At 35.2% G+C, this 24,342-nt stretch overlaps 1 protein-coding gene across 2 annotated transcripts in view; it reads left to right on the top strand.

The window, feature by feature from the left end:
* The window catches only part of LOC129739162 (uncharacterized), a 394,054-nt gene extending 373,776 nt beyond the window's left edge, over positions 1–20,278 (top strand). For both annotated transcript variants that reach the window (XM_055730574.1, XM_055730575.1), the window contains exons 7-9: positions 5,717–5,815; positions 5,878–7,050; positions 17,043–20,278. In XM_055730574.1, coding sequence (XP_055586549.1) covers positions 5,717–5,815; positions 5,878–7,050; positions 17,043–18,347 — 2,577 coding nt within the window. In that variant the 3' untranslated portion in view covers positions 18,348–20,278. The remainder of the gene's footprint in view (positions 1–5,716; positions 5,816–5,877; positions 7,051–17,042) is intronic.
* Positions 20,279–24,342: the final 4,064 nt, after the last annotated feature.

Here is a 24,342-nt window from a genome sequence, read left to right as displayed (position 1 = left end):
TCGTAAAGACAAATAAGCGCGTTTAAGGGTGACCTTCACGGGGGAAGTCGTTGCGTAATTGATTGCGTTCGGCTTCAAATGTTTCGATAACGTTTGATGGAGTTTTCAAGTATAAGGCTTGAGGCTTTCCTGGACTGATTCGTGTTCATACCTGAGAGTTTCGAATCAAAGTGAAGGGATCTGATTGACCTTCCCGAGTAACACAGAATTGGAACAAACGAATCGAAACAAAACAATTATTAAATCATTAACCGTAAAGATTGGAATCTTGATTTAGAGTTCGAATTAAAAATACATATGTGCTTGCAAAAGTTTTGAGTTAAAACCTTATCTTAAACAGATCCAGATGTGAAAAGCATCAAAATGGTCAAAAGATAGAAAAATTATCAAAATTACAGGTTTAAAAAATGACAAAACTACAAAATCACAAAAATGACAAAGATTTATAACGACAAAAATTACACAAATCACAACTAAATCCAAAAAAGACTAGAAATCTAAAAAAAAATGAACAAAAAATACATAAAATATATAATCTAATAAAAAACAAAATCACAAAAAAAATACAAAAATAACCAAAAGACAAAATATGACAAAAATGTTAAAAAAACATGGCTAAAATTAAGAAAATTTAAATATATTACAAAAATGACTCAAATTACATATGATTAATGACAAAGAATGAAGAAAAATTTTAAAAAATAATAGAAATATTATAGAAACATTTTTCAAATAAACCATTGAAAAGGTTTTGGAGCGAGTTATGAGTCATTTTAGTAATTAACTTTAGTATATTATATAAAAAGCCTTCGGTTGCTTCAAATCGAGTCGACAAGTTCCAGAATGTCGTCTTCCATTGGTTTGTCCAATTTGGAAAATAATGAGCAGCTCGACACTTCTTTTCCTTCGTCCAAAACTGCTTGTACTGCCTAAATGGTACCATTCGCGGGGATTTAAAGGCCTCGATAAGATATACCTACTTGTTAATACTTCAAAGATAGTACTTTACTTCTTTCAGCGCATAGATGAGAAACAAAAAAAAGGAGTGGTTCCGATTCGGTCAAGCTTTTGGTGGACCTTTTAATTTTAAGGTATCTCATTGCCCATCGGCTACACCTTGTATAGTATTTTCATTGCTGGCAAGGTAAATGTCACACGCAACTTTCGAGTGAATGAATAAGAATAATGGCACATTCGATTGTGATGTTTCGGTAAAAACAGCGAAAGACAAAACAGGTGGGCTTCAAACAAATTTACGACCGGATGGGGTTGCCGTTTTTTCTTCTTCTAAACTTGGAAGTGTGCTGTTTTGAATCACTTGGAAAGGAAATGACAATTTAATTAATTGAATGAAACAGTTGACTCAATTTGAATGTTAAGGGGGGAGTAGGGTCTAACAGCTTCGAAAAATCGATTTTTTTATTTTCTCATTTTAAAACATTTCAAGAATGTTGTGTCAAATTTTCAAATCAATCGAAGCAAAACTGTAGAAATTATAGGCCTTTATCTCCTCTTATCTAATACTGCAAGAGAGAGAGAGAGAGCAGAAACTTCAAACGCGTTTTTCTCGAAAGCACATTGTTAAAATCCGTGGACATCGTCATTTGAAAACTACTTCACCGATTCTTTTCAAATTTGGAACATATTTTCTACATATAAAATACCAGACCCCAACGTTTTTCTTTTTTTTTTTACTTTGGGGAGATTTTACACATAAAAAATGGCGGATTTTTTCGTGAAAAATCGTAGTTTTTACTTCAAACAGCCACAAAAATTTCATAAAAAAATTTTTTAAGTTAAATAAAAACGTTGGGGTCCAGAAAAACATCTATTAAAAATATTTTGCTCTGATTTTTTGACTTCAGATGATTCTGTGCTGAGATACAGTGTCCATCGCAAATCCTGTTTTCTAAAAGGCATCCTCGAAAGTGCTCCGTCACCGGCTCATTTTTCAATATTTTTTTACGAAAAAATTACTAAATGTTCTTTTAACAATGCTTTATATAATGCACAAAATTTGAATACATTTGTTTGAACGATAGCTCTAACCTCCCTTTTTTACAGGTTGGTAGTTTATGATTTTAAAAAATCTTTTCGGTTTGTTTTGAACGATAATCTAAAACAGATCCATAAATATGCTAATAATATCAACCACCATGCATCTTAAAATTATCGTTTTATATTATCAGGGGCTTGCTAGAACTCTCATAAGAAAATTTTCAAGAAAAATTGACTTTTTTCACAAAAACTCATTGCACAGAGCAGAGATTAGTTCAATAGTTCTCAAATTTGGCAAAAATACTTGAAATTGCATGAGGAACAAAACCATATGAGTCCGGCTTTGATCGGCGAAAAAAGCCAAAAAGTGAACTAGTCTAATGTTCATTGACACGTACATTGTGTTTATGGTAAAAAAAAATCGTACAAATAGAAGTCATGTAAGAAAAACTGGGCAAAATCAATCCGCATTAAAAAGAAACCTTAGGGAACTTTCTATGAACAACTTTTGGTGATGGTATAAGTTTAAGTGTGGCAATACAATGAAGCTATTTTTAGGAGTTTCTTAAATTTCCCGCTTTTTTCGGCTGTGTCCAGCTTTTTTGTCGTGAAATGTCCGTTTTTTTTCTGAAAGTTTCTGGCAAGCCTATTAGGCCGAAACTGCGGTGAATCCGTGCACCCATGGTGGATAACCAACATACATACATATAAATCACGGGACCTGACGAGTTCTCTCATCTTAAAGTGGATTTTCGCTTAACCAGATTCGACTGTATGTAGTTACTTTTCTTAGTTTTATCATACAGTCAGTGACAAAAGTTAGTAACAAAAAACAATTCTACCATCATGTTGCTTATATGCCTTAATATTTGTTTTATGAAATAATTTACACTATATAAATAAATAAATACACTATGGGGCAGTTCCATACAATGAGGCGGCAAAAAATATGATTATGTGTTTTGGACTCATTTGTAATTCTTGAAATTTTTCTATGAAAATTACTATTTTAACGAACTTTAAATAAATTCATACACAAATTCTTTATAAACAACTTTTAAAGTAAGATGCTTGGTGTTATTTTTGACCCTACTTTTTATTTCTTTGAAAAACCGGGTTAAGGACTAACTGATCATTAAATGATACATATCATCAAGACATTTCATGAAACTCAAGAGAAAAACGCGTGAAATGATTGATCAATCATGAGAAACTTTTTTTTGACAAACCAACATAAACTTTGTTGAGTTTATACTCACTAATGGGTTAAAATTACCCATTTGCATGGTATTTTCAGCTTTATTTGACTATAACTCAAAAACGGTGCTTTGAGGTGCCTAGTCTGTCATTGTATTTTTAGGGACAAGGAAAAGTATGGGGAAATGCGAGACTTTTTTTATGGCAAAGCTTTAAAGTTTTTGACTTTTGAAAAAAAAAAAAATTATTTACTCATTTTAATCATAGATCAATTTAGTGTGTAAAAATTTTGAATGGTTCAAATGATAGCTTTTAATATAAGCTTTCATATGGTATAATTTAAATTTAAGAAAAATGTTTTCCATACAAATATATGTGTTTTAATTTTTTTTTCCTCATCATATAAATTTTGCAATTTTTCAAAGTCTGATGTCTGTGGTGCGTTCAGTATCCAAGATGATAAGAAAAAAACTGGGAATATCTTAGTCAAATATTAAGTTATACACTAGTAAAAATAAAAAAAGCGATCCGAAAAAGTTCAGTTTTTTTTGACTTTTTGCCGCCTCAAACCCCATAGTGCAATGTGCACATCATGTTTCAGTGCGTAGATCAATATGATTTAACGATCATAAGAGCTTATTTTCCGGCGCTCAAAAATTATAATATTTACGTCACTTGAGAATCTAGTTGGTTTTTTTAAGATTTCTATAAAGATGATAAGGAGATTTCTTTCTAGCTGAAAAATTAATACTGTAAGAACTACTAAACTGTTCCTCATAAAAATGTATTTGAGAAAATTCGTACTTTCGTGGAAAAGAGGAGTGCTCACTATGCCCCGGGTGCTCGTTATGACCTTATCTCTCCTATTGAGCCCAAAAATAGCGGAAATTTAAGGAGTATACAGCCATCCTAAATACAGATTTGACGAAGTATAAGTGGGAAAAACTGATCAATGACATGACTGAAAAAAGTGTGCGCCGGCCGATGGGAGAATAAAATAGAAATATTTCTTACAAAAAACGATTTTTTTTTATTTTTCCAAGGGATTAGTAAAACCAAAGAGACCACTCTTTTGAACTTTTGGGTACTCTTTAAAAAAAAGTGTGACCAAGGGTTCTGGAGGACGATGAAATTTTTTTCAAAATTTGACAAGAGTTGGCATCCTAGTTTGCAGTGTTTTAACGTTCTTTAAACATAGGGCGAACCAGGAAAAACTGCATTTTGTCGAAAAATTCCGAAATTCATCACAGTGTCCTAAATTGTGACGTTTTGAAAGGTACTGGCCTATAATCGTATAAGTCGTACAAAACATGGTACAGAAGCCAACATCACAAAAACTCGAGTAAATTTAATCTAAAATGGCATTTAAAGTTACAATCAAATTTTACCAAATTTCACAAAATCATTTTTTTTAATTCAAGCACGTTCAAGAGACAAGGCCAAAGGTTCGGATAACTTTGATGATACATACTACTTCTTTAAAGTTCGAAAAGTTCGCATAAATTTTTAAACAACTTCTAACCAGCTTCAAAACGCACTTTTATAAGCAGTACAAAAAATCGAAAAAAATATTTTTTCGCTCCTTCATATACCGCAGTCTCCAGTCAGCTATAATTTGTTTTAAATTAATCAACCATATATCTTACTAACTCACATTCAAATAACATGTGTTTACCAAGCGCCTCGAACCCGCGCTCATCGATTGATAATCGAGCCACCTACTTGCTGCTCTATATGAACATAATGGGTAGGCAACGATTTTACTTGATGTGATGATTTTCACCAAAACGACTCTCCGGTTTTTAATTTTTATTCCCACTTTAAACTAATGTGTAATTCTCATTTTCGTTTCCCAAAATATCTTTTTCGGGGAAATTAGACTTGTAGTTTGTTCTTATTCCCATGGCCGCAAATGTTAACCGATTTAGATGATATTAGATTCACTTTGAAGGCAATTTTTTCTAATTTTAAATATTTCAGAATAAAGTGAATTTATTTTACCAGGTTGTCTGTAGTAGGTTCCAAACGAAAAAAGTCCCGAAAAAAAAAATCAATTGCTTATAATTTCTGACAGCTTTGCAGTATTTGAGTGCTTCTTTAATTTTTGGAATTGTCAAGAATACATCTATCTGATGATGTAGGAACATAAGGGGGTCCGATAAACGTTTTGACCTCTATCCCGGATTTTCCGGTAGAAAAAAAATCTTACTCAAAACAAAAAAAAATCCAACTTTGTCTTTGCTTCGCTGTATCTCATTTCTCAAAAAACCGATTTTATAAACTCAAATTTTAGTTTTTTCGTTAATTTGATTATCATTTTCATAGAATATACTTGATCTCTAAAAAATCTCAGTTCTTCAGTATATTGGAATGATGATTAAGCTATTTTTAATCTTCGCTTTGGGTCATATCAACCCGAAGCTTTGGAGGGTTAATTGAATCAACCATATTTGAAAAAGAAAGCTATCACCACATATAAAAATTATTTAACAAATTTCCTTTTTTCATTGCATCTTTCCAGATCCTCCAACAGCGGCTAGAGTCGGCTACCCGGTACCGAATTTCGTTCGGTAAAAAGTGGGAAAAATCCAAAGAGGACATCGAGGACCTCAAGTTTCAGGTACATTTCCAAGAAACTGTTTGTATTTGTTGTTTCTAAAGTTTTTATATTTTCATTCACAGCTTGAAGAACGCACCATCGAGCTGGAAGGTACCAAAGCCCAGCTGCGGATCCTGGAAGCGAAACAAAGCGGCGGTGGTGCTGGAATCGGTGGCAGCAACGCCGGAAGTAAATCCTCGGTATCCTCTTCCTCCGGCTTCAGTCCGGAACATCATGGGGTGGCGGCCAAGATGGTGACCACCTCGGCCGGTGGCATCGTCAGTCACCGACAGACGACCTCTACCTCGGAACTATCCTCACCAGTTCACCATCATCAGCCAACCAGTAACTACCACCACCAACAGCAGCAGCAGCGGGATTTGACGTTAAGGTTACAGCAGAGTCAGGTCTCGACGCCCAGCATGAAAGCCATGATCCCGTTGGCGATGGACGAAGTGCTGCACCATAGCAGCAGTACCGAGTCAGCCCAGGATCAGGCGGAACGGGAAGTTGTTGGCGGTGGTTTGGGTGGTGGGGTGAGTAAATTACAGTGTCCGGAGACGCCGAGGAGGAGGCCCAGTAAGATTCCTTTGCCGGGAACGAAAGGGTACGTTGCGCCAAAGCCTCCGACCGGAAGAAATTTTGTGGCTGGCAACACAACTAGTGGGACGAGGCAGGAGAAAAGTTCCCCATCTCCTTCCGGTTCTTTGACGAATAAGTCCCTGAACAAGAGTACCGGTAGTTTGTATTTGAAATCTGTAGGTCCTAGTTCGATAACTAGTGCTAATAGGAAGGATATCAGTCTGAATCGACCTGAATCGGCACAGAGTTGGCGAAGGGAGGCATCCCTGGAGAAGAGCAGAAGTTCCTCAATCCCCGTTTCTAAAGGTTCACCGGTGTCGAAAACGATCGGAATGGTCCCACTGACGACGGTCGTTAGTAGTTCGCCACAACCCAAGGCGAAGCGAGATTCCCTGACGACGCGGGTGAAAAATCTAGACTCGCTTTCCCGATACCAATCGGCCTCGGCCTCGACCGGTAATCTGAGTTCCTCTAAGTCCAACTCCAAGAAGGATCTGAGCTCGAGTTTCACAACCGGTCAGCTGCGCGATCGGAAGCAAAGTGCCAGTACGATCCGACGTGTTAGCAGCGCTTCCATCGGCCGCAACGTGGATGGGTCCTCGATTGCCGATGGGTCCAGCGGAGGAAACAACTCCACTTCCTCCAACTCCGGCAGCGTGGCCGACAACGGAAAGGTACGCAACATACGTTCCAGCTTCTGGAACTGGCTGAAGATTTAAGTTCGTTTTCATCCCTCGATCTGTTGATTTTTTTTTATGTTTGGTTCTCTCTGTACATGTGCGAGTATAATCTACTTCCTACTTTTTCCGTTCTGAACAACAAGTGTTAATCCCAATCTCGAGTATTGGAAGATGCGTAATAATCTCTAAAACTCTAACCATCACAAAACGTTTTTAATAAAATCTGACTGTTCCCAAAAATTAGAAAAAAAAGTTTTTGGAGTGTAACTACCGTTAAACAATCTCATCAAAATGTTGCAACAACTAATTGACTTATTTCCACAAGTCAAAAATGGTCACAAGGAAGGAAAACGACGTACATCGTCGCAGAAAGAAAAAAGTTGGTGTACCAGCAAAACAAGCTATCAAGAATAAAGTGATTTCATTTGTTTCGCCAAGCAAGCAAACAAAAACCGACTTTTGACGATGAACACTTCAAAAGTGATACGAAAAATGGCCTTACTCCTGCACGTGTTATCCCCAAATTGTGTTTGAATGTTTGTGATTCTCTAAAAGCCTGTTTCCATAAAAAAAAATCGGACTGGACATCTGTTTAGCTGTAAATGTTTCCCACTAACCGTAATTGTTTTCACGAGTCAAAAGTTCTGTGAAGAAGAAAAATTTTAAGTCCCAAAATCTCTGAGATGATAACAATTGGAAAAATTGGCTGTTAAAAAACTGATTAAAAATCAAAAACGAAACGGAACTGTTGGGTGATTGGTGTACTGCTACTAAAACGGATCGAACTGCACGCACCCTCACAGAATGCTACAGCACACGAAAAAGTAACACGCACACACACCCATACTGCTCTCGAAGAAGGTGTGTTTCTGCCACCCGAAAAGCCGGAAAAAAAATTCATCAGTGGACGAACCACGGGGTCAGAGATTGTGTGTGTGACTAAAACCACGTTACTGATTGCGAACCCTAGATCAGAAAAAATTGGCCCGACTCGATGAATGGGGTGCTGAGAGCTATTCCTAATGACCGAACCCACAACTCAAAAAAAACTTTAGAAAAAGCCTGCATTCGAAGGATTTTTTGCCCACATATCCCGCGATGACTGTGTACATTGAAACGTCATCCCCAAAAATCGACTCCAGAATGGGAGGCGCAAAATTCGTGCTTGCAGGATTTTTTTTTGAAAACCCACAAGAAAAAAAACCTTCAAAAAGTTCATTCGGTGGTTCCACCTGTTTCTTCCTGTTTTCGTAAGTCATTGTTATATTTTTATGTTTTTTCTTTCTATTTTTGCTGTTCTACTAACTAACCTCCTACTGAATACTATCTTACTTCTACTACTGTATACTGTTTGGAACAATACGCACACCACTCACTCGATCACATTTACACGTACACACATTGTCACTATCCCACATTCGACACGAATTTGTTGCTCTCACAAACTTGGCTACATACTTTCATGTAATATCTCAATTATCCATTTTTTTCTATAACATTTTTCGAATAACTACAGCGAATTGAATTAATTTCAGTTCTCTTTGGTTGTTCAAACACAATTTTTATCATCTTTTTTAAGTAGTTTGATTTTTTATGGTTTCTGTTTTATTGCTTATGGTTTGAATTGCTTAGTTTTTTTGGTTTTCCCTTAGTTTGGTTTAATCTAAGTTATTACAAATTATGTAAACATTGTTTATACTTCTTTAGTAGTCTTTTAGTTATAATTTGTTTTTTTGAATCGTGATTTTACGCCACATATTTAAAATTGAAACTCTTTTTTATTACCATCAGGCAAATTAGCTGTGGCGTGATTTTACCACCATTGTATATGAATACATAATTGTTATTGCTAAAGTGATAGTCCGTTTTTCGAAATATTACATATCATTTCTAGAATCGGATTATTACAACTGGCTCTGCAGCATTATTTATGCATTGTATATTATGCAAGTATAAGCTTTCGAATAGTAGTCGTCCTACACATAACGAGGATATTTAACTTTGTGTACTGATTTCTAAAATACAAATTCGGCTTTTCTATATTTGGTATTAAGCGGCGAAAAACAACAATTCGTATTTCTTTTCCATGTTCGATTCTAAAAAAAATAAATAAAAAATATTCGCTCAAACTTTCTTTTTAGCGACTCCGAGCTTTTTCCAGTGTTTTTGGTTTATTTCTGCGTTATAGAAAGCTATTTTTGATCGACTGTCTTTCGCGCCTACCTGAGATTTCGTTAAGCGATATTTCGTTATTCAGAGGGTTTACGATTTTGAACACGTCGAGGTACAAGTGCTAAATTTCGATTGAGCTGACTGCACCACGGTTTCAAAATTCGTCAGTATCTTCATGTAAATGGAATCTACAGCTTCTTCGTTCATTTTCTGATCGTTTTTTTCTGTGTAAATAAATCGAACCAGAGTTTAAAGTTTGAAGACATTGTTGCTCTCTGGAGCCACTCTTCCTACTCTACAGGTTTTGCACACTTTTGGCTACAGTTGTTAGCATATCTAAACCAGTTACGTTTAGTTCTAGTCGAAGCAGTTTTTTCTTACTATCGGACGTATTTTGGTTCTAGTTTTCCAAAAAATCTCGACGCGTTCTATCCTTGGCTTGAAAACGTCATATTTCCTATAGGCTTCCCCCTCATGGAAATCGAGAACTGAACGTTCAGTATTTTCAACAACGCAATCGCCTACAGTCGAAGAAAAATGGTTGACGATCAAGGTCGTCTGAACTTCCCTAAACAGTAACAGAAGGTTAGTCAGAATCGACACATTTTTTAACTTTTTTCATCCCCAAGACTGTGGTAAATTTGATCTAGAACTAGTTCAAGTCGCAGATATCAAAATTCTCCCTAGCATTTTTGCGCTTTACTGCATTCCTCAGGATATTCGTCTAAGATCACCATTGCAACAGGTCTTGGTAGTCGTGAACCAGATAAGTGGGATTTCCTTAAAAAATAAGAATAAGTCTAACATTTTTGTAAACGATTTAAATGCAAAGACACAGCTCACTTTATCATCGAGTATTACGTATACCTAAGACTGATAGTCACTGCTGCCTAGAGACAACAGAGACCTAGTTTCTTGCTAAGTTCAAAGGTTCTCAGCTCTATAACCTTCAAGTGGATATCTGGCTTGACTTTTTTTTTTAATAATTACTGGCTTGACGACCTTCCAATAGCTTTTGGGCATAATCCATGACAAGGATTATCAGCTCGACAACCTCTCAATGTACTCCCAATAACAATCCCATTTATTGGATTCCTGACTCGACAATCTTCCTATGAACTTCTGAGCTGATGGCTTACCAATTTAAAGTGCTAAAATGTAGACCCGATACTCAAGCGTGAATTTCTCGTAGATAAAATTTTGGACGATAAGTAAAAAATCGTTTTTCGGAGTCGACCAACTGAAATATGCGGGTCTTCACGTTAATGAGTACTCGGTACTCAAACGTAAATTTCTCGCAGGAGTACGAACTTTCCTGACGTTGAGGTTATCAGGATGAGTTTTACCCCGAAAGGAGTTATACGAAAAGATTTTGACGCGTCAAAACTACAAGATTGCTAGCTTCTGTACTTAGTTCTCAGCTCAACAGCTTACTTCAGATGCTACCTAGTTCACTTTAACATCGAGTATTGCGTCTACCTCGGTATCTACTTGCTAAGTTCAAAGGTTCGCAGCTCAACAACCTTCGAGTGGATATCTGACTTGACCTCTTTTCAATAATTCCTGGCTTGACTACCTTCCAATAACTTCTGGGCTTAATCCATGTCAAGGATTATCAGCTCGATAACCTCTCAATGTACTCCCAACAACACTCCCATTCATTGGATTCCTGGCTCGACAATCTACCAATGAACTCCTGAGTCGATGGCTTACCGTTTTAAAGTGCTAAAATATAGACCCAATACTCAAGCGTAAATTTCTCGTAGCAATTTTGGACGATAAATAAAAAATCGTTTTTCGGAGTCGACCAACTGAAATATGCAGGTTTTCACCTTAATGAATACTCGGTACTCAAACGTAAATTTCTCGCAGGAGTACAAACTTTCCTGACGTTGAGGTTATCAGGATGAGTTCTACCGAAAGGATAAATACGAACAGATTTCGACGCGACAAGATTACTAGTTTGCCAGCTTCTGTACTTAGTTCTCAATTCAACAGCTTACTTCAAATGCTACCTAATTCACTTTAACATCAAGTATTGCGTCTACCTCGGTTTTATTATAGTCCCTGCTGCCTTCAGACAAAAGAGCTAGTAACTTGCTAAACTCAAAGGTTTCCAGCTCAATGACCTTCCAATAGCTTTCCGGCTCAAAGACCTTTCCGCTATTTGTCGATGAGAGTTTCAAATCCGTCTAAAAAAGGAAAGGTCTCGAAAATCTGTCTGTCTGTGTTATCAGGATGAGTGCTACCGAAAGGATTAATACGAAGAGATTTTGACGCGACAAATTTACAAGTTTGCCAGCTTCTGTGCTTAGTTCTCAGTTGAACAGCTTACTTCAGATAATACATAATTCACTTTAACATCGAGTATTGCGTCTACCTCAGCATTATAATCCCTGCTGCCTTCAGACAGAAGAGCTGGTTACTTGCTAAACTCAAACCTTCCATTAGCTTTTCGGCTCAAATAAAACAAATTCCCGAGTAAACTAGATCTTGAAAATACCATTTTTTCCATGTAAATGAATACTCGGTACTCAAACATGAAGAAGTAGAGATTTACAAGCTGGTTACAGGAGAGGTTTTGACTCAAAACCTCTCCTGTATCCAGCCTGTAAACTCTCTACACCATCATGTTCAAAAAAAGGTATACACCGTACTTAAGAGTAAATTTCTCGAAGGAAGCAATATCATTCGTTCCTAATGGCAAAGCTAATTTGAAATGCATTTGATTCTGTGGTTTTATCAACAGGAAGGAGAAAGAGGATTAACAAAATATTTCCTGTGGTTAGTTTGAAAAGCACGATTCTCGAAAGAGAAAATTATTTGTCTCAAATCCGTCTAAAAAGAGGAAAGGTCTCGAAACTCAAGTTAGTTTCACAGCAGAATCCAGTTGCGCTTTTGGAAACGGTCTAATTGGAAAGCATACGAAAACTGACTGACAAAAGTCGAGTTTTTTTACGCGTTTTTGCGTGATTTTTTACACGGCTTTTTTACACGGTTTTCGGAATTTACGCGGTATTTGAGAGAAAATATTCCTTGCCAATGGAAAACACTGGGGATCTTTTTGAGACCTCAGACCTGAGACCTGAGATCTGAGACTTGAGACTTGAGACATGAGACCTGAGACATGCGACATAAGACCTGACATCTTGTCTCATGTCTCAGGTCTTAGGTATCAGAGCTGAGACTTGAGACATGATACCTGAGACCTAAGACATGAGACATGAGACCTTAGACAAGAGACATGAGACCTGTGACCTTGTCTCACAAGGTCTCAGATCTCATGTCTCAAGTCTCAATTATCAGGTCTCAGGTCTCATGTCTCAGGTCTCAGGTCTTATGTTTTAGGTCTCAATGTCATTATTATGTCATTATCATGTCATTATCGTGTCATTAAGGTCAGGTCCTCCCTGTCTCAGTTTCAAGTTTTTTTTAACCAGGTTTTCCACAATTAGCACGGTTTTTTACGCGGTTTTCGGGAATTGACGCGGTTTTTGCACGAAGATTTCGGGAAATAACGCGTTTTTTACGCGGATTTTTTACCGCGATACATATTACCGCGTAAAAAAACAGCACTGTATACATTTTCACACATTTGCGAAAATATAAACATTATACTCTAGCATAAATTTTTCGCGGGATTCAATCCTTCTCATAGAATTTTTCGTTCAATCGAGAACAGGATGAACTAAAAGAAGGATGAAAATAAAACGAGGATTATCGTGGAACTTTCTGTGATTATTTTTGATGAAGTGCTCCTGGCAAAAAAATAAAACAGGCTAACTAGACGCGTTACGATTTTGGAGAGAAAATATAAACATTATACTATAGCATAAATTTTTCGCAGGAAAAAATCCTTCTCAAAAGATTTTTCAGTCAATTGAGAAGAAGATGAAGAAAACGAATGATGAAAATTAAAACGAGGATTTCCGAGGAACTTCCTGTGGTTATTTTTAATGAAATGTTCCTGGCAAAAATTAAAAAAGGCTAACTAGACGCGTTTCGATTTTGGAGAGAAAATATAAACATTATACACTAGCATAAATTTTTCGCAGGAAACTCATAGGATTTTTCATTCAATTGAGAAGAAGATGAAGAAAAAGAAGTATGAAAAATAAAACGAGGATTTCCGGGGAACTTCCTGCGGTTATTTTTGATGAAGTGTTCCTAGAAAAAAAATAAAAAAGGCTAACTAGACGCGTCCCGATTTTAGAGAGAAAATATAAACATTATACTCTAATATAAATATTTCGCAGGAAACCAACCTTCTCATACAATCAGAAAAATACTATTATGTATGCCATAAGATTCTCTTATGAAGTGGCGCCATAAGAAAGATTAATGAAATTCATAAGATTGTCTTATGACGCGAATGAATTCTGAAGATGAACGCCTACTTCAATGAGAGGTTGTTGCTTTTCATAAGAGATTCTTATGGAAACAGTAAATCACTTTCTAATAAGAAAAATTCTCGATATTTCACGCTGAAAACATTCACTTTATTGTTTGCCAAATTTGTTTAAAATTAAATCCTTCATGGTCATTATCAGCAGCGCATCAACAGACGGCTCCATCAAAGTTTTGATTTGCCGCATCTCAATCTTCGACCTTTCGTTTTTTGCCGATCAGCTTGCTGAAAAGTAAACAAATAATGTATTTTAGTTTACTAATATATTCAACGTTCACACCAAAAACATCAAATCGAACTTACCATTCCGGAGATAACAATAACATTTAACTTTGAAACTATGAACTGGTGATAGCTTCGTACTGTTAGATGATGAAAAAAAAACTGATGCTATGAATGAATGTGTTCATCATTTTTTCACAATGCCGTTTCTTCTCTTTTTCATAAGAACATCGTATGAAAATTGAAAGAATTTCATAAGACTCTTATAAAAAATTAGTTTGGACGCAAAAAAATGGTTCATAAGATGTATCTTATGAAATTTATAATAAGATTTCCTCTGAGTGTAGGAGTTTTAATTCAATTTAGAAGAACATGAAGAAAAAGAAGTATGAAATATAAAACGAGGATTTCCGAGGAACTTCCTGTGGTTGTTTTCGATGAAGTGTTCCTGGCAAAAAATAAAAAAAGGGCTAACTAGACGCGTTACGATTTTGGAGAGAAAATATAAACTTGCTAGAGTATCAGCATAAATTTTTCGCAGGAAACAATCCTTCTCATAGGATTTTTCATTCAATTGAGAAGAAGATGAAGAAAAAGAATGATGAAAATGAAAACGAGGATTACCGAGGAACTTTCTGTGATTATTTTAGATGAAGTGCTCCTGGCAAAAAATAAAAAAAAAAAAAAGCTAACTAGACGCGTTACGATTTTGGAGAGAAAATATAAACATTATACTCTAGCATAAATTTTTCGCAGGAAACAATCCTACTCATAGGATTTTTCATTCAATTGAGAGGAAGATGAAGAAAAAGAAGTATGAAAATTAAAACGAGAATTTCCGAGGAACTTCCTGTGAATATTTTTGATGAAGTGTTCCTGGAAAAAAAAAATAAAAAATGCTAACTAGACGCGTTGTGATTTTGGAGAGAAAACATAAACATGATACTCTAGCATAAATTTTTCGCAGGAAATAATCCTTCTCATAGAATTTTTCATTCAATTGAGAAAAATATGAAGAAAAAGAGTGAAGAAAATTAAAACGAAAATTTCCGAAGACATTTCTGTGATTATTTTTGATGAAGTGCTTCTGGCAAAAAATAAAAAAGGCTAACTAGACGCGTTACGATTTTGGAGAGAAAATTTAAACATCATACTCTAGAATAAATTTTTCGGAGGAAACAATCCTTTTCATAGGAATCACCAATCGATTGAGAAGAAGATGAAGAAAAAGAGGTATGAAAAATAAAACGAGGATTTTCGAGGAACTTTATGTGATTATTTTTGATGAAGTGCTCCTGGCAAAAAAAAAGGCTAACTAGACACGTTACGATTTTGGAGAGAAAATATAAACATTATACTCTAGCATAAATGTTTCGCAGGAAACAATCTTTCTCATAGGATTTTTCATTCAATTGAGAAGAAGATAAAGAAAAAGAAGTATGAAAAATAAAACGAGGATTTCCGAGGAACTTCCTGTGATTATTTTTGGTGAAGTGTTCCTGGCATTTTTTTTTTGCCAGGAACACTTCATCAAAAATATCCACAGGAAGTTCCTTGGAAAACCTGATTTTATTTTTCATACTTCTTTTTCTTCATCTTCTTCTCAACTGAATGGTAATTCCTATGAGAAGGATTGTTTCCTACGAAAAATTTCTCTAAGGCAAAATTTCATTAATTAATTTATGAAGTTTCTGGATGAATTCAAATGCAAAAAATTCTTCTTCCATATAAATTTCCATAAAAAATTAAAACGCGGTGCTAATTTATGGATCAACTCAAATTTTACACTAATGCTTGATGACCCAAAAAGCATCGAAAAAACATATGATAGCAAAAAGTTTGGGTTTAAAAAATTTCATCTTAAGTTTTCTGTATCTGTTTGCGAATTTACCTTACTCCTTATATTTAACAGTTTATACACCAAATAGCTAAACTGAAATTGCTAACTACTTTTAAAAAAAAAACTTGAAATTCTCAAATGTAAACTGTATTTAAATGTTGTGTTTTTTCCTGGGATGATTTCTGTATGTACAACTTTGTGTTTGATTTAAAGATGTTTTTGTTTATCACATTAAACCCGGTTAAACTAAATTATTTCAAAAAAAATAATCAGTAATATACTCCTATTCATTCTTGTGAATTTTATGTCCACTCAACTCCACATTCCAACTAACATATGTTCATTCGCTTTCCAACATTTCGTACGCTGGCGATCGTTAGTGACAAATTTTCGTAGTGTATTTTAATGCATATTACGAATAATATTTCTTCAAAAACTAATCGAAGCCACGATCGCCAACATACGAATAAAAATCCAAAAAAAAATCGAATGTATATTTCCATTTCTTTAGTACACTCAAATTTCCTGTACATATCCTACCAGCTTTTGACCATTTTTCCGTTAACATTTTGACATTATCTAATCCACTTTACACCTAAATAAAGGAAAACCAACTTCCAACACACCCTTATCCACCAGTGGACAAAAATCCCTCGAATGAAAGGCCCAAAAACTTGAGACAGTTTCGGAATATGGTTAAAAACACATCGTCACTACCAAAATTAATCGGTCGAATTTGACGCAGAAACGCGGAAATCCGAACACATCCCTGAGTACTTAGATATGCAAAAAAGAGAGGGGTAACTCGTTAACCGTAAGCTGATATAGCCGGAAAACTGGATTTACCTGTACTTGCAAACATTTTCTACGTTTGAAAAAACGTATTTTGAGGATTAAATAATGGAGTTTTTGTTGTTTTAAAAATTCTCAAAATTATCGGACTCGCCAATTTCTTTTTAAAACCCTAGTTTCAAAGCATGCTGTATTATTCGCCGTAGGTGAAGGACTGCTACCATTTAATATCGATCGCTTTTGTTTTTGATTTTCGTTGCCATTTGTTCTTTATCACGTAATAAAACTTCGCGCATCGTGGCACCGTTACTTAATAGTTATTGTTACACCACAGATTTTTTTAAAAATAAACAGTAACCACCTCACCATCACCATCTTTGTTTAGTGGTACTAGAATTCCTAGAGCTATTGGTTACCGATTTAAGCTAACGCCTCTGGCTTGCATTGTTTCCTGCTTTGTCTTACCTGTTCTCTCTGTTTCTTTTTCTCCAACACTTTCTCCTCGAACAATTTCGCATCTTCCGAAATGAAACAACAAAAAAACAAACGCAGGCCCGAAGAACCAACACATTCCGATTGGCAAAGCCAACCCTGATGCCACCAGCAGCACAAGCGCTCGTCGGCCTATCGGTTCTGACGGCTCCCACGAACCCACGTATCTGTCGGCTGCCGATTCCCCCGCTGAAATCGATCCCCCGCCATCCGATGGTTTTGTCTCAGCAGACCAAGTCGTCAGTTCAGAAGCCACCTCTTCGTCGACAAACGTCTTCCATCAGCTGTAGCAGCGGTAGTAGTAGCAGTGGTTCGTCTTCGTCTTCGACGACGACTGGAGGTTCTTCACCGTCTTCGGTAACTACGATCACGACCGTTGGGTCGCAGCAGTCTTCGTCTTCCGTGGGGCAACCAATCCCAGCAGCGAGGGATCTGATTGGGGAATACCTGGCGGCGAAGAATCGATCTCCACCGGAACCGCCGGCCATTTTTAGCCCTCCCAAAGTCAGCCATTCGACGAGTAATGGTGGTAACAACGTTGAAGCCGAAGCGAACGAAGACGAAGTGGCGCTAGCCTACAAACACCCGATACTGCTGATGAACGACGAGGACGATGAGCCAGCGTTCTGCAGCGTAGTTTCTAGCGTTGGAAAGGAGAGGAATCGCGAGATGGAGGTGAAGTTCGTGGATGATAACTCGATTGAGCTGTTGGATGCGGGAACTCGTGGCTGTGACGAGGTTGGAGAAGGTGAAAAGGAATCGCTGATTGTACCGAGACCGAAGATGATTGCCTTTCACTCGTTGAAGAGCTCGGTTGAGAACAGCTCAATCGGTGAGGTCGATCCCAAGGGTCGACTGGTGGGTAAGGTTAATCCGAACATTTTGAAGACTTGGGAGCAGCTTAGTGGAGGAGTCGAGAAGGGTTGCGAGGAACAGAATCGGAAGAGCAGCTTGATAACGGTGACTTCTTCGGAGAACAGCGCAGATAGTAAGCAAAGCTGTTTGCTGTTCTGTCCCAATCAGTACAACCTGACAGAGGAACCAAGTGAGTTTCGGGTGACCCGAGTGAGGCACAATTCGGCGTCGAGCAACTCCACGACTGTGGCCGATGAGCGAAACGCAACAACTGCTTCGGTTTCTATGGCAACCACCTCGACAACGACTACTGAGACCAGTTCCGAGGGTTGCTACGATTTCTACGACAGTATCGACGATGATGGAGCTAGTCGGCTGGCTGATTTCGGAGCTGGCCGTATTCACGTCGAAGACGATGACGAATACGACGCTCTGGCGGCCGGAGAAGGAATGGCCGAGTTTACTTCGTTGGATCGGACCAAGTTTATGTGGTCAATCGATGTGGAGTAGCGATGTTGAAAGTTTCGCAGGGTTCTTAGTGCTAAACTAGGTAGCTTGAATGGCAGGGAAGTTATTATGTTTGTGTGGTCGTGTGAAGTTCAGTATTGTTGACAGTACGTTATCCCAATAAACAGGCTTGTATTATCCAGCATCTATTCTTTCTAGAAAGTCAGAGGTCTAAATCAAAGGTTCAGGGGAAGTTGGTAAAGGTCCCAATACCATGATTTTTCTTATTACTAGATCTAGTCAAAGCGCGTAGATTTAGGTTAGATTTTTTGATACATTGTCGGTAGGACTGACGACTTGAAAAAAAAAATAACTTCAATGAGGACAACCCAACGAAACCTCAATCTTCGATTTGAGACACTCAGACTGAATACTTAAACACAAAAAAAAAAACAGTAAACCGTCCAGTAAAACAAAAAAAATCAACGCAATTTTAACAAAAAAAAACAAACAAACGCCGTTTGCTCAATAGTGATTTGCGGGTAGCAAATCATCGAATTGACGCTAGACTTGTAAACAAAACACACAGAGTCGAAACAACTACTATAACTATAAATAACATAGAGAACCAGAAATACAATGAAATCACGTGTATTTTTGATAGAAACGAATTCTAACTACAATAGACAAAAACCGGTGAAAATCAGTAAAAATTTATAAAAAGAAACAAAGAACGTATAAAAACATTCCATACAATCGATAGAAAAATGGGTATAGAGCAACAACTAAACTACACAAGAAAAAAAGCAAACTTTAAAAAACGCGGTCGATTGATGAAAGTAGACCGTAAACAAAGAACAGAAAAAAAACAAACCCAAAGCGAACGCTCTGATATATTTTTGCTAAAACTATCAATCAATCAACTTTTCCTAACTAAGACTTTAAAAGAATCACAAACCGAGGGATTGGATCCCGATTTCTCTCGAGAAAAATAAATCCTCCCTCATCCAGTAAAATCCTTAATAGTACTATTATTACGAATACATTTAAAAAAAAATCACACTTCTAGGAAAGCGTTGAAAAACGTATCGATCGAAATTGGTCATGTTTACAAAAACAAATCTTTGGCAACTGGTGGATGATGTCAACAACAACCAAAATATTTTGCGAAATTCTATTTTTGAAACGGAAAACTTTCTCCAAAAAACACTTTACGAAAATTGTTTATGCACTGAAACAAAATAATGGATAAGTTTTTCGTAAGATTTCATTTTTCAATTAAAATTCGATACAAAGAAACTAAACCAAATGGGAGTATATCGTTAGATCTGAATTGATTAAAAAAATTTTAGTAAAACAATTTTGACAATCGTTGCCAGCGGTCAAAGTTTAAAGTTTCCAAAAGTTTTGTCGTCTTTAAAATTTCATAAGAGAAACATATCGTTCCAAATCAACAACAAAAAATACGAAGCCTACTTCGGACCCCAATTTTTTTATCGTTGCCTACTTTGATGGGAAAGGTCTCTCAACTTTTGCGGTAAAGACTTCCAAAATAAGTATAGGCGTTGCTTTCAATCGCCACGTCTACCGAATGCCGATACTCCAATTTTTAGGTAAACAAAAAAAAAAAACAAATACACTGTTAGCGGAAATAAATCATTTCAAAAGTTTACTCATTCTTGGTTTTTTTTTTAATTCAATTAGACCATACTCTGAGCTACTTAAAAAATTTTAAAAAAAATGGAATTCTGTAATTTACAAAAACTAAAAGGCCGGCGAAGTTGAGTGATTTTTTTCTAATAAAAACAGAAGGCATTAATGATCCATCATTCATCCCACAACTACTGTAAGCTGAGCTTAAATAATTTCCGGAAAGGTTTTCCACGACTTTATTAGGTATTTTAAAAAACAAAACCATATTCAATTGGAAGGTTGCATTATCAGCAGGTTAGAAACAAAAGTGAGGTTAAATGTTGAATCATTTAGAAAACAAATACAAAAACAAAATCATTTCTCATGCTACTATTACAACAATAGGTAGGAATAACCAAAAAATGTAGAAACTCTAAACAAAAAAATTCAGAGTTCGCTTTACGTGTTGAAGAAGCGGAAAAATGTTGAACAAAAAAAGTGACGACGACTCGTCGCCCTCACTCATACACAGAAACAAACAAAAAAAAACACACACTCACCAACACAGTATCACAATTTCAATTTCATTACGCTATAAATACTTGTAAATATAAATATATATGTATGCTATGATTAATAAATAAAACAAAAACAAAAACAAAAACAAAACACTAGAAAACAATAGGAGTTGCAAACGGGAACTGATTAAACTCTATTTAAAAAAAAAAGAGAAGAAAAAAAAACGCAAATAACAGCAAATGTGTGAAAAAAAATCAGAAACTAAATGATTAATTCCGAAGTGAAGGAAAAAAATCCTAAGCGGGCAGGTTGAAGTAAATTAAACACTGTTTGATGAAAAAGGTATATAAATATGTATAATGATAATAGTAGCTATTATTATTATGATTATTATAACGACGACGACTACTACTACTACTACTAAAACTATGATTACTATTATTATTATTATTATCATTATGATATGATTATTATTATTATTTGAAAATATTGCCTGAAAAGTGGAAGAATGTTATATATATTTCAAAAACTAAATTAAAACACGAAAATAAAAATTACAATAAATTATCAAAAATTAAAAAAAAATGGGCACTAGTTTTCAATTTGATGACAAATCCAGTGGTTTTATTTTTATTTTTGGGAATATCTTAGCTGCTTCTTGTTCCTTTTTATTTGTTCAACTGACGTATGCAAATATTGTGTAATAAATTGATTGCTAATCAATGCGAGTCTAAGTTGATTTAGATGACACAGTCCCTTAAATATATTATATTTGATAAAAAGGACAAGTATCAGCATAAAAAAGTTATTCTCAAAGTAGCAACTGTTATACTAAATCCGCCTTTACTACTGCTACAATTATTGAATGTTAATCTTCATCCGTCCCAGACATTTTTACCAGTTACAGTGTCTGGTGTGTCAATTTGACATTCTTACCTGACTAAAACCGCTATATCTTTCTTGTAACTCAACCAATTTGTATAAAATTTGTTGTTTCAAAATTTTCGTATTGTAACTCAAATATAATACTCAGACAATATTCAGCTACAACACTTCAGTTTTCCGTTATTCAAGGTCTAAGGAAAAAAAATCCGAAAAAATATGCTACGGAAAAAAAAATCTGTACATCAGCTACAAAATACTCAAAATAAAAATCACTTTGTGTCCAAGAAAGCTGAAGTTAGAAGCTGTTCGCAAATAGGAGGTTTAGTGACTGATTTGTACCTATGATTTTCCAACAATTCACGAATACAAAAAAAATTAAAACTTGTTCTACACGATTACTAATTTTTAAGTTCTCATTCATAGTTTTCGTATTAAATCGTAACTTTAGAAAAGGGATCCTTAGCCCGAAAGGTGAGCTAATTTTTTTTAATGAAATCCTTTGAAACAAAATATGGAATTTGCTCTCAACGATGGTAAAATTTTTGAATTTGAAAGCAAGCTCAATCTTCCAAACTCTATAGCAAGTTCCAAGTTTCCAATTTTTGATGAAAATAAATAAAATTTTCCCAAGAGACAGTAAGAGATAAAAAAAAATCGGATCAAATTTGCTTGATGTAAACTTGAACTAAAATTATGATTTTATTTTTAAATTTGGCTTTCCAAAAACTGCAATATTAATAATGTTAAACAATGCACCAAGAAAATAAAGGATTTTGTGCATATATTTTAGGTGAAGATCAGGTTCATATTTCTTAAACAGCAAATATTTTTCATAAAGAATCAGTTCCCAAGTAAAAACCGTGTGGATAATTTTTTTTTAAATAATTTGGGATATTTGGCATTTAACAAAATTTAAAAAATTAACTCAAATTCTACTTTATATTAATGACCTTTTTCGATTGATGTTTCTCGGTGATCATTAGTAAAAAAAAGGAAATGGAAGAAAAAGGATCATTAGTAAGTGCGGTGATCAAAATAAAAAAAAACTTTATATTTGTGATTTTATGATGATCACAAGTTTAATCATTTTCTGAATTTTCAACCTGAATTCTGAACCTGATTTCAAAAATTGAACTTTGAATCTGTTTCCGAATTTCTATACGATTTCTGAAACGTACAAAAAATCCGTTTTCCGAATCTAAATTCCAGATCAGAATTTTATGAGCCAAGTTTTAGAACCCTCATTCATGTATTTTTTTTTATTTGAATTCTGTAGTGCTTGTTTAATCTTAATTCATTATTCCAATTATTTATTTTTAGTCTGTTTTATGAATCTGAATAAGAATGTGAATTTCAAATGATGAATCTGAATCTATGTTTTCAATTTTGGATCGCCACTTAATAACTCTAAATGTTTAAATAGTGTTAAAATAAAGTTTGAAAACATCGTATTTGAATATAAAACAAAATTCTTCTTTTTTCATATTCGGAAAACTATTATTAAAACGTTGAATATGCAATTTTAACCAGGATTACAAAACAACTTTTCATTCCTAATTTCTTATGATTATTCGAACTAAAAATCGAGAATCCCAAACTTGATACAGAATCAGAATATGGAATATGGAACCAGAACCTCCAAAATAGTTTTAATTTAAAATTTAATATTCAGACCTAAATTTCTATGATTTTGCCTGGATTGTTTCTTATTCTTAAATCAAATAAAAAAAAAAACAAATTATGTTTAAAATTTTTTTTTTACCATGCGTCCAAAATTGGAGCAAGTTTAAAAAAAAGTTTCACGAAAGGTTTTTTCAAGTTCTTTTCTTGATTTTTTATGAGAAATTCCTAGTTTTTGACCAAAATTGTCGGATATTGCTGGAATTTTGGTCGACAATTTTGAAATCCAATTTGCAAACAATCAACCGTCGCTTATCCGCAAGAAACTGGTGGCGCAAAAATAAAACATCAAGGACGGAAATTGGGTGTTGTATCAATAGAAACTCGGAAAATCTGGGCAACTCCGCCTGGTTTTTTTTTTTTTGTTTTTTTCTGGGATTTTAACGCTTTCGCGTTATTCATCCCTTCTCCTCCGTGTCTAGTGTAAAACTCCGCCTGGTGAGATTTTGCAAGGTTTTTATACAAAAACAGCCGGATTTGTCTGGCCCGGATACGTGATGAAAAAATTCTGGTAATCTTATTCTATAAAAAAAGTGAGAAAATTTTGAGAAACTGTTGCCGAATTTTGAATTTGGGATTGGTTTTTGAGGTTTTGGCAGTAGGTTTTAGTCTAGATTTTATTGTTACTATTGAATAGCTTAACGCTATTATTATAATTTAATTATGAATTTAAAATTTTGAGCGTAGAGTATACTACCTCGCTTGCTTTTTTTGACCCTCATGGAGGGTTATGATAAAAATGATAAATATGATAAAAATAAGGTTAACTCAGTATAGTAACCTTATTTTATCGTGTTTTGCGATGTTCGGTAAAAGAGATAAACCCTTTCGAGGGATTCGATGTTTTGATGTGACAGTAAGAGTGAGAGAAAGAGAATCTAGATTTGTACATTGTTGGAATGAATAAAGCCTCTTTGGATTGTACCTTCAAGCTGACCAGACGTTCTTATTTGTGCTCCGGAAACACCTCCTGCCATTATACAGTTCATATTAAGCGGCGACGAGGATAACAGTTAAAGTTCTTTCTAAATAAGTGATTTTTGCTAAAGGTTTTTTGGATGTGAGTTTTTCATTTTGACAAATCTTAAAAGCATCGGAAAACAAAGAACAGTAAGTTGGAAAAAAAGTCGGAAGTTTCAATCCCTGGCCACGTGTTTTTTTTTCCTTTTTTTTTGAGTAAAGTGTGCATTACAACAGAACTTATCTGAAAGGCAGCGGAAGTGTTTCTTTCATTATTTATTCCGGTGTTCAGAACGAAAAGGTCACGTTTGATCTAAAAAGCTATAAAAAAAAATTAGACCGGATAAAGAAAAGTTTGGCCAAATTTTGGGAGTGACGCCAT

This window comes from Uranotaenia lowii, chromosome 1 (genome assembly GCF_029784155.1).
Source record: "Uranotaenia lowii strain MFRU-FL chromosome 1, ASM2978415v1, whole genome shotgun sequence".
In the NCBI taxonomy this organism is placed as follows: Eukaryota; Metazoa; Arthropoda; class Insecta; order Diptera; family Culicidae; genus Uranotaenia; species Uranotaenia lowii.
The sequence above is the reverse complement of the archived record's forward strand: the minus strand, read 5'-3'. Positions and strand labels throughout refer to the sequence as shown.